Source organism: Phaseolus vulgaris, chromosome 11, assembly GCF_051622355.1.
Source record: "Phaseolus vulgaris cultivar YP4 chromosome 11, ASM5162235v1, whole genome shotgun sequence".
NCBI classification, from domain to species: domain Eukaryota; kingdom Viridiplantae; phylum Streptophyta; class Magnoliopsida; order Fabales; family Fabaceae; genus Phaseolus; species Phaseolus vulgaris.
In genome coordinates this window covers 50,614,299-50,625,777 of record NC_143508.1, presented here as the reverse complement: position 1 = coordinate 50,625,777, position 11,479 = coordinate 50,614,299, and the positions used below count along the sequence as shown (strand labels likewise).

The following is an 11,479-nucleotide window of genomic DNA, read 5'->3' as shown; positions in this document are numbered from 1 at the left end:
TGTGATTTGTTTATGGACGTGCCTCCATACCTATGTGCAAACAAAATATTTACTTGTGTGAATTTTTTAGCGCAATACGAACCCAGAAAAAAATTGCAGAAAATACGACGAAATTTCACAAGTTTCGGTAGTGGATAACCTTCTTTTGCATATAATTTCTGAAAAATTCTCCCGAAATAGATTTTTCCTAAAATTCCATATAAGAATCTCGACTGGATTTGGGACAAAATGCGACAAGTTTCAGGTCAAACGGATGAGTATTCACCTAAGGAAATAATCAAAACAATTTAACACAAACGAAACTTCCTTTTACCCCAACAATGATGAACAAAAATTTATTGTGAATCTTGTGGGACGAATCTGGGCTCAAATTTCAGCTAAAACTCAATAGACACGGTGACGAATGTCTGACAAATATTTCATAACTAAATACCCAAGGACTAAGGTGTAGAAAGTCCAGACCGAGAGTGATTAAAATTGGTTTTTCGAAAACAAAACATCTTGGCCTTTCTAACCCCTATCTTCTTTTTCTGATTTGTTTATGGACGTGCCTCCTTACTTGGGTGCAAACAACATATGAAAGTACTTGTGTGATTTTTTTCAGTGCAATATGGAACCATAAAAAAATTGCAGAAAGTAGGGCGTAATTTCATAAGTTTTTGTAGAGGATAGCCTTGGTTTACAAAAAAATTCTGAAAAATTCTCCTGAAATAATTTATTCTCAAAATTACATGTCAGAATCTCGATTGAATTTAGGACAAAACGTGACAAATTTCAGGTCAAACAGACAAGTATTCACCTACGAAAAATATCAAACAGTTTCACAAACAAACGAACCTTCCTTTCAGCTCTGGCAGTGATGAATAAATAATTTATTGCGAATCTTGTGGGACTAATCTGGGGTTGAAATCACAGCCAAAACTCAATAGACACAGTGACGATTATCTGGTAAAAATTTCAGACCAAAATACTCAAGGAGCAAGGCGTAGTAAGTCCCAAACCGAGAGTGAAAAAAATTGGTTTCCAAAAACACAACGTCCTACTTTTCTACACCTATCTTCTTTTTGTGATTTGTGTATGGACGTGTCTCCTTACCTGGGTGCAAACAACATATGAAAGTACTTGTGTGAATTTTTTCAGTGCAATACGGACCTAGAAAAAATTTGTAGAAAGTAGGGCGGAATTTCACAAGTTTCGGTAGAGGATATAGCCCTGGTTTGCACAAAATTTCTGAAAAATTCTACCGAAATAGTTTTTTTCCTGAAATTTCACGTAAGAATCTCGATTGAATTTGGGACTAAACGTGACAAATTTCAGGTCAAACGGACGAGTTTTCACATAGGAAAAAAAATCAAAAACTTTCACACACAAATGAACCTTGTGTTCTGCCCTGATAGTAATGAATAAAAAATTTATTGCGAATTTTGTGGGACGAATCTGGGGCTCAAATATCAGCCAAAACTCAATAGACACAGTCTCAAATGTCTGGTAAAAATTTCATAAAAAATATCCACGGAGTAATATATCGTAAGTCCTAGACCGAGAGTGAACAAATCTGGATTTCTCGAAAGAAAACGTCCTTGCTTTTCTACCCCCTATCTTCTTTTTGTGATTTGTTTATGGACGTGCCTCCTTACTTATGTGCAAACAAAATATGAAAGTACTTGTTTGAATTTTTTTAGCACAATACGAACCCAGAAATTTTTTTGCAGAAAATACAACGAAATTTCACAAGTTTCGGTAGTGGATAGCCTTGGTTTGCATAGAATTTCTGAAAAATTTTCCCGAAATAGTTTGTTCCTAAAATTCCACACAAGAATATCGACTGAATTTGGGACAAAACGCGACAAGTTTCAGGTCAAACAGATGAATATTCACCTAGGGACAAAATCAAACAATTTAACACACCAACGAACTTTCCTTTTACCCTAGAAGTGATGAAGAAAAATTTATTGTGAATGTTGTGGGACGAATCTGGGGCTCAAATCTTAGCCAAAACTCAATAGACACAGTGACGAATGTCTGGTAAAAAGTTCATACCAAAATACGCAAGGAGTAAGAAGTAGAAAGTCCCAGACCGAGAGTGATTAAAATTGGTTTCCGAAAACAAATGGTTTTGGCTTTTCTACCCCTTATCTTCTTTTTCTGATTTGTTTATGGACATGCCTCCTTACCTATGTGCAAAAAAAAATATGAAAGTACTTGTGTGAATTTTTTTAGCGCAATACGGACCCAGAAAAAAATTGCAGAAAGTACGATGAAATTTCACAAGTTTCGGTAGTGGATAGCCTTGGTTTGCATAGATTTTCTGAAAAATTATCCCGAAATAGTTTTTTCGTAAAATTCCACATAAGAAACTCGACTGAATTTGGGACAAAACGCGACAAGTTTCAGGTCAAACAGATGAATATTCACCTAGGGACAAAATCAAAAAATTTAACACACCAACGAACTTTCCTTTTACCCTAGAAGTGATGAAGAAAAATTTATTGTGAATGTTGTGGGACGAATCTTGGGCTCAAATCTCAGCCAAAACTCAATAGACACAGTGACGAATGTCTGGTAAAAATTTCATACCAAAATACGCAAGGAGTAAGAAGTAGAAAGTCCCAGACCGAGAGTGATTAAAATTGGTTTCCGAAAACAAAAGGTTTTGGCTTTTCTACCCCTATCTTCTTTTTCTGATTTGTTTATGGACCTGCCTCCTTACCTATGTGCAAAAAAAATATATGAAAGTACTTGTGTGAATTTTTTTAGCACAATACGGACCCAGAAAAAAATTGCAGAAAGTACGACGAAATTTCACAATTTTCGGTAGTGGATAGCCTTGGTTTGCATAGATTTTCTGAAAAATTCTCCCGAAATAGTTTTTTCGTAAAATTCCACATAAGAATCTCGACTGAATTTGGGACAAAACGAGACAAGTTTCAGGTCAAACGGATAAATATTCACCGAGGGAAAAAATCAAAAAGTTTAACACACCAACGAACCTTCCTTTCACCCCGATAGTGATGAAGAAAAATTTATTAAGAATGTTGTGGGACAAATTTGGGTCTCAAATCTCAGCCAAAACTCAATAAGTTTTTGTAGAGGATAGCCTTGGTTTGCAAAAAAATTATGAAAAATTCTCCCGAAATATTTTTTTCCCAAAATTCCATGTCAGAATCTCGATTGAATTTGGAACAAAACGCGACAAATTTCAAGTCAAACAGACAAGTAGTCACATACGAAAAATATCAAACAGTTTCACAAACAAACGAACCTTCATTTCAGCCCTGGTAGTGATGAATAAAAAGTTTATTGCGAATATTGTGAGACGAATCTAGGGCTCAAATCTCAGCCAAAACTCAATAGACACAGTGTCGAATGTTTGGTAAAATTTCAGACAAAAATATCCAAGCAGTAATCCATCGTAAGTGCTAGACCGAGAGTGAACTAATCTGGATTTTCGAAAAGAAAATGTCCTTGATTTTCTACACCCTGTCTTCTTTTTGTGATTTGTTTATGGTCGTGCCTCCTTACCTATGTGCAAACAACATATGAAAGTACTTGTGTGAATTTTTTTAGCGCAATATGGACCCAGAAAAAAATTGCAGAAAGTACGACGAAATTTCACAAGTTTCGGTAGTGGATAGTCTTGGTTTGCATAGAATTTCTGAAAAATTCTCCCGAAATAGTTTTTTCCTAAAATTACACATAAGAATCTCGACTGAATTTGGGACAAAACGCGACAAGTTTCAGGTCAAATGGAGGATTATTCATCTAGGAAAAATATAAAACAGTTTCACACACAAACGAACCTTCCTTTCAGCTCTGGCAGTGATGAATAAAAAATTTATTGCGAATCTTGTGGGACGAATTTGTGGCTCAAATCTCATCCCCAACTCAATAGACACAGTGTCGAATTTGTGGTAAAATTTTTAGATAAATATACCCAAGGAGTAAGGCATAGTAAGTCTCAAACCGAGAGTGCACAAAACTGGTTTTCCGAAAACAAAACATCTTGGCTTTTCTACCTTCTATCTTGTTTATGGACGTGCCTCCTTACCTGAGTGTAAAAAACATATGAAAGTACTTGTGACATCAGAACAATTAAGAATCTATCTCTTAGTTGAGATTTGAGTCTATCGTGTCACTCTTTATCAAATCTCGATGTGAGAGGATGTGTTGGAGATTCCATATTGACTATAAATAAGGTTAATTTACAATATATAAGTTAGGAAAATCTTCACCTTAAAAGTTGGTTTTGTAGGATTGAGTTAAACTTAAATTCTACTATCTTAATAATACACAACACCCTTTCCCTCTTCCATTCCATCTAAAAATTTCACACATCACAACAACTTTTAATTCACCTCTTCCGTAATTTATTCTAATCATCAATTTCATTCACCATGTGCTACTACTCCACTCAAATTTTGTGTTAGTTAGGGAAATAGTTGTTTTCGTCATGGAAGGTAACAAGGATGAAGCATTATGTTGAGTTTGGAATGCCGAGGAAGCAATCATGTTGGGGAACAAAGATCGCACCATCAAATTGCTCAAAATTGCTCACCAATTCAACGTTGCTACAAAAGTGTAAGTGCAAGTGCATCGGTTCTGAGTCCTTCGTTGTTTTTTTTTTATCAGCAAAAAATAAATAAGTTAAAAATGACACTTCAAGAATATCCCAACCCTTATACAAGAAGTTTTCCGTCGTTGTCGCTCATGCTAGGCCACCAACGGTTGCTCTTCATGAACAAGATGCATTCTCAGAGCGCCTCGATCCACCACCATCAATGGTTACAAAGACTCTAGCCGCCAACACGAATTATGCATCTAGAAATACATTATCGATTACACAGTTCAAAATGTATTTTCAATAAGGAAAAAATGATTATTTCACCAATCCTATCATGTTGCAGGTTGAAATCATGGTAGTAGGAAGAAATTATCCTTCAATCATACTAAGAATGTAGAATATTTATCCTAAGGGATCTACTAGATCCCCTCGTAAAAGCTTCATTATTCCTCGGTGGGAAGGGAAAACTAAGAAAAGACACATGACTCTAGACGAATTACTACTCTATGAAGACCAACATTTACTTCATATTGTTAACACGTAAAAGTCCAGTTTTCACAAAATAATATGTAGTTAAGATTAATGGAGAAGACACACAGAACATGAAGAAATTTTGGATTTAGGTGATAATTGCTTAGTAATTATCAGGGATAATATAACTGAAGAGAGCCCTTAGAAGTTTACAATTAATGATTTTGAAGAAAAGAAAGTTGAATCTTTTTAAATGTACTTGCATGATGGAACCTTTGTAATTGATAATTTATTAAATACAATGTAAAATTATGTCCATAATGTTGACAGAAAATGAGGTGTACATTCATTACAATACATTAAATGGAAAATATTCATTCATATGTTTACACACAAACTAATGTCGAAAAGAAGCTAGAAAAACACCTACTTTCAAGTATTTTCAGGCTGTGGAAAGAATATTTGAGCTTCATCACTCTCAACATCTTTGTTGTTTCCTGATCATGCTGCTAATGTTTGCTGATCAGAAAGAGTGAAATATTCTCAGTATGTATGGGAGAAGAAAGCTATAGAAATCATATTTTAAAAAAAATAAGGGAGAAAGAAAGGTATAATATTGGAAGAGAGAATCATATAATGTAAGTATGAAATAAGAAGAAGGAAGAAAGAGAGTGGTGAGGAAACAAGTTTACCCAACAAGTGAATGGATGAAACCAAGACCACTCCCAACAATAGAGTACACCCGTGATGGAATTGATGCCAGAACTTTCAGAATTTTCTCCTTCCCCTTTTTCTATGTTCCTTAAATATAAACATGGTTTACTCAACTTTAATATCGATAATAGAAATTGTTGCATGTAAAACAGAACATTAAAAAGAAGATTAGCTGATGCGTGACGAAAATGATCAACATATTAAAATATTTGCATAAATAAGATTGTAATAGAAATGATTCAAAGATAATGTGGAGAAGTGGCACCTGATGAAGATGTAGGCATATGAGAATTGGTGTGTTAGAAATTTTCAATTTGTGCTTCGTCTTATATGTTTACTTGCTCCCTATCAACCCATATACTTTTAATGTGAGCAATCTTTTCCCAGTCTTCGCCTTCTTCTTTTTTGCACCGCTGTTTGAGCAGTGGACAATCTCTAATGCTAAGATGTGAAATGGAGTCGGGCAGACCCTCCCCTGGTAAGCATTGGAGTATTGGACAATTATGAATGTCCAATCTCTCAAGAGAAGAGAGGTGACAAAGACTCATGTAGTCCAGTTTCTTAAGATTTGGACAATCTTTTATGCTTAGCTGATTAAGAGAGAGTGGGAGCAAACCTTCCCCTGGGAAATACTCTACATCCTTTTTTTCAATAGACAAGGATTTTAGGGAAGGGCTGGTTCCCCAAACCCCCTTCTTTAGTGAGGTAACAAGTTTGGAGCAATTGAACAAACGTATATATTTTAGATTTGATGGCAAACATTCGTCAGACAACTCAACTCCTGGACAATCCTTTATATACAGATCATTAAGAGATGCAAGGGCAAACATGCATTTAGGCATTGATTTCAATTTCTTCAATTCTTCAATTGAAAATGTCTCTAGTTGAGGTGCCAATAATCCTTCATTGGGAAATGATTCAAATTCAGAACATTCTTTAATTATCAGAAACTTCAAATGACCATGAGGTTGCACTTGTGATATCATCTGTAGGTTACGACACTCGATTAATCCAAGGTGGTAGAGTTTTGGAAATAAGTCCAGAGGGAAGTTCGTGAGAGACTCACAACATTTTCTGATATCCAAATGTACAAGAAAATGGTAGCAATGGTTTATTGGAATAGTCATGCCAGGACAAGAATTAATAAACAAGTATTCAAGAGGAGTATCGCATAGGAGGTTCCCCATCATATCAAATGAAGATGTCTCCATCTTCACCCCTTCAATTTCTACTGTCCTGGGATTGCATGCCTCAAGTTGTTTGCAATCATAAATAGACAAATTCTTTAAATGAGGAAGGTTCTTTGGCAAGTGCCCTAGTTTGGGACATTCCGACACAACAAGACTTTGAAGATGTGGAAAAGAACCCGTCATGCATTTCCATTCTTCCCATTCTTTCATATCAGTAAACCTCAGCTTTTCCAAGGATGCAAATGCAGAAGAGCTATTCCCATAAAAATCAGCATCTATCCTCACTATCTTATGAAGGCCTTGAATTTGCAAGTCCTTGAGAAATGCAAAAGTCCCAAGGCAAGGCAACCAATGGCAATATTTACAGTTATTCAAGGTTAACGACACAATATTGAATAGAAATTTATTCGATAACCAACCTGGAAATTGTGTGCCACAATAGCCCGTGATTGACAACTTCTCCAAATGTTTGGAAGGTTGTAGATACTCTAGTACTTCTCTTTCTTTTATTGAATCCTCATTGTCCCGCTTCAAATTCCATTTTAAATATAAGTCCACAAGATATGGTTTATTCTTCAAATCTGCTGTTAATACATCACAAGGATTCACAATATTTTCAAGATTTATAATTACCAAACTCTTGCGAAGATCAAGTTGTCCTAGTTGTTGAATACTGAATTCACTACTACTTTTGCCAACCTCAAACTCACCCATCCATACTTGAAGATTCTTCAGCTTTCCTAAAAGCAAAGGAACCTTTCTTAAATAAGTTCCCATAAGTTCAAGGCGACGCAACTTGGTGAGCTCATGCAAAGTCGAGGGCAAATCCTTCAAATAGGTACAATGGTTCAGCTTCAACACTTGCAAGTTATAGAGTGAACATATTGAGTCAGGAAGTCTCGCTATGTGTGTGGCTGAAAGGTCTAATGAACGGAGATGTATGAGATCGGCTATAGTGTCTGGTACCTCTATTATGTCACGACAGTAAGTCAAAGATAGGAGCCGTAAGAATTTAAAGTTGGAGACCAACTCTTGCATTGACATGTCATAGTAGACAACTGTTATAAATGTTCGTAGCCTTTTAGCATCACATAAACTCCTATACACATCACATTCAACCGTCTTTACAGTTGAAAAGTGACGAATGCTCTTTGGTACTCTTTCTCCTTCAGCGTTATCAACTCCCAACCTGAAACACATTTCACCAGAAACGTACTTTGCTAAATCATTGACAAGGTCGTGCATGACAAAGTATGTTTTGTTGTACGTAATTGACTGTTGAAAGAATGACCTTGATAATAGATCATTGAAGTATTGTTCACCTACTTCTTCTGGAGACTTACTTTGTTGAGAGCATTGTAGATAATTTTCAGCCATCCATGATAGAATTAAGCTCTCCTTGTCAAACCTATGGTCTTTGGGGAATAACGCACAATAAGCGAAACATCTCTTGAGATGAGAAGGAAGATGATAATAACTCAACAACAAAGCGGGGATGATTTTACTATCTTCTATTGGTAAGTCCCATATGTTGCTTCTCAGTACACCTTCCCACTCTGAAACAGAAGACTTTGACTGTAAAAGACCTCCTACCGTTTCAAGGGCCAGAGGCAGTCCTTGGCACTTTTCAACTATCTTCATGCCAGTCTCCTTCAACTCAGAAATAGACTTAGAGTTATCACCTTGAAAAGCATGTTTAGCAAAAACTTGCCAACTGTGATATTCTTGTAATTGCTTTAGTTGGTGAATCTTGTTTGACCCCACGGTAGAAGCAACTTTGTTAATGCGTGTTGTGATAAGAATTGTACTTCCCTTAGCACCATATTTAAGAGGAGTTTTCAATGATTTCCATTGGTCTCGATGTTCGTTCCATACATCATCCAGAACGAGGAGAAACTTCTTTCCCATCAACTTTTCTTTCAATAGTCCCTGAACCATTTCTAGGTTTCTGCTATCATCAGTTGACTTATGGATTGCCTCAAGAATTGCTCTAGTTGTCTTGAAAACATCGAATTCATCAGAAACGCAGACCCATGCTTTGATAGCAAATTTATCCTCTATCATTGGGTTGTTGTATACATGTTGAGCAAGTGTGGTCTTACCCATTCCGTCCATACCCACAATAGCAAGTATTGACAGTTGGCTACAGTTCTCATGATCAGATGTCAGCCAATTAAGGATCATTTGTTTGTCCTCATCTCTGCCATAAATAACCTCTTCAGCCACCAATGATGACGACTCATTTCTTTTCTCTGAACCTTTATTATTACAAAATTCGGATCCGACACCACCAGCATTTTTGAGACCTAGATCATCCGTTTGGTTTAAAAGAGATTCAAGGTCATCTAGGACTTCCTTCAGCTTGGATTCAAGAATGCGTACCTGGCTAGAACTGGTTTGGTATTGAAGTTGTGACTGAGTTTTGGAGAATTCATAGTCTATTTCATCCAGCAGATCCTCTGTGTCCAGCAACACGTCTCTGACATCATTAAGCCACGCTTTAACATATGGATTTGTGAACTGCTTTAGTTCGGCATCATCAACCACAGCATTGATGGACACCAACTTCCTCCTCAAATTTTTCAGCAACTTCTCATCCAGCTTTCTCCCACGAAAGTAGTCCAGGATTTGATGAGAATCGAGCTTTTGAAAAAGGAGCTGGAGAACAGCACCAAAAAGAGCACCACCAAGTGTTTCAAGGACTGGCATGGTTGGAAGGGAAAGTGGGGAAATGAAAGAGAAGAAAGGGTTGTGAAAATTGGAAGGGCAGCTTAGTTAAGTTAATGAAGGAGTTACAAAAGTTAATGAGTGAGTCATAGTTGATTATTCCGGACGGTACCTTGTCGGTTTCATTGTATTTTCTACCAACTTGAGTGAATTAGTCTCTTTCAATAATATTTTTTTAATTCATTAATTCCAAAGCTTTATTTAATTTCTTGTTTATATCGCAGAGAAGGTAAGACTTACCTGAAGTTAAGGTAAGAACAGCTTTCTTAAAGATGGCTTTACTTCAAGATTTGATGGCCAACTAATAGCTGTTCAGACTATATTAATATGAACTATGCATTATATGATTTCTTAGTTGCTCAGAACATATATTGCATTACTTCAAGGAGAATCAAAATAATAGGATAAGAGATTAAATTAATAAAAATCCTTGTGCAAAATTTAATCCTAAAAGTTTTCTTATATCAAGTTATTAATTTGCTTTCTTATTTTCTTCTTCAACTCTTTATTTCACAATTAATACTCAATTTCAATTCATTTTTCTTGCTTTTAATGGATATTAAATTGGGATAACAACAAATCCAAATACATGGTCCTTGAGGATTTCATACTTTTATCTCACAGCAACAATCGCGCACTTGCTGTTCCCAAAGAAATCAAATTACCGGCATGATATAAACTATAATTTTTTATTTGTTGAATTCCAGAGAAAACCAGTGTGCATGATCTTGTTAAAATTTAGTGATATATTTATTCATGTGTTTGCACACAATGTCTAAAATAAGCAGAATAATCATCTGCCGGCCTAAAAGGTAGCTAGCTATTCATCTGATAAACCATTTGCATTCAAAGACTTTCAAAGGGTTTGGTAGGAAGTTGACCATCCCTAAATCAGATTCCAGGTTCTACTCTTCATTGCAACAAACATGAAGGAAAAGTTAAAACAAATGTACTTAGACAAGATTCATCTACATGGTAGAGCACAATGTTATTAAACATTTGTGATATGATCAAAGAGAAAAGACAGAAGAAGTGATAGTTCCAAAGTTTTCACAGCCACATCAATCAGGACTTGGAACAAGCAGAACCTAAAATTGTAAAGAGCAAACATGTTTTTATTTTACCATCAGATGTATGATCTTCGACATAAGTAATCAAACAAACCAATGACAACAGCAACCAAATATGTAGACATGATTGGTGATTCTTGATACCAAAATGTTATTATTTAAAGTATTTAGCTTGCACCGTTACAACAAAACTGTGCAACTGCCATAGTCTTCTTTTCGCCATTATATTCATAGGTACTGCACATAAAAGTATCCATATAAATTAATTTAACAGCAAAATCCCAATACAGACATCCATCTATTTCCGACAAAATCTTAGTGACAAACTAATTTAGTATTAACATTTTTAAACATCTGTAGGGTTTTGCAGCAATCTACACAAAATTGATAGCCAAGAAAACTAATAATAAAGAATCACGATCAAAATGCAGCCTCAACCAGAGTTCAGGTAAATTCCTTAGCTCGTATAATATCAAGCAAAGCAAACTTAACACGATATTTAGGTTTACTTCTTAAGTGTTGTTGAGCACAAACACACAATTCAATGATTCGCCAATCATTTCACACAAAAATGGAGAAAAACTCAATTTTAAGGAAGAAAAATGTAAAACAGGAGTAGGACAGAGTATTAAGAATCAAACACAAAACGGACCATGGATGCCACTACGCACTGGCTGCAGAGGAAAGGCTTATGGTGAGTAGAGGTGCTGGACAGATTCAAGTATTGAGTTGAGAAACTTTTCAGA

General features: G+C 35.7%; 1 protein-coding gene across 2 annotated transcripts; it reads right to left on the bottom strand.

Moving 5' to 3' along the window:
* Positions 1–5,353: 5,353 nt before the first annotated feature.
* LOC137827299 (putative disease resistance RPP13-like protein 1) lies at positions 5,354–9,776 on the bottom strand. Of its 2 annotated transcripts, XM_090297402.1 has the most exons (3): positions 6,012–9,776; positions 5,725–5,833; positions 5,354–5,551 (listed from the first exon to the last, which is right to left on the bottom strand). In XM_090297402.1, the coding sequence occupies exon 1, from the start codon at positions 9,643–9,645 to the stop codon at positions 6,073–6,075; it is 3,573 nt and encodes a 1,190-aa protein (XP_090153528.1). In that variant the 5' UTR covers positions 9,646–9,776; the 3' UTR covers positions 5,354–5,551; positions 5,725–5,833; positions 6,012–6,072. The 2 variants fall into 2 exon arrangements, with proteins under 2 accessions (XP_090153528.1, XP_090153529.1); XM_090297403.1 differs by lacking the exon at positions 5,354–5,551 and having other exon boundaries at positions 5,621–5,833.
* Positions 9,777–11,479: the final 1,703 nt, after the last annotated feature.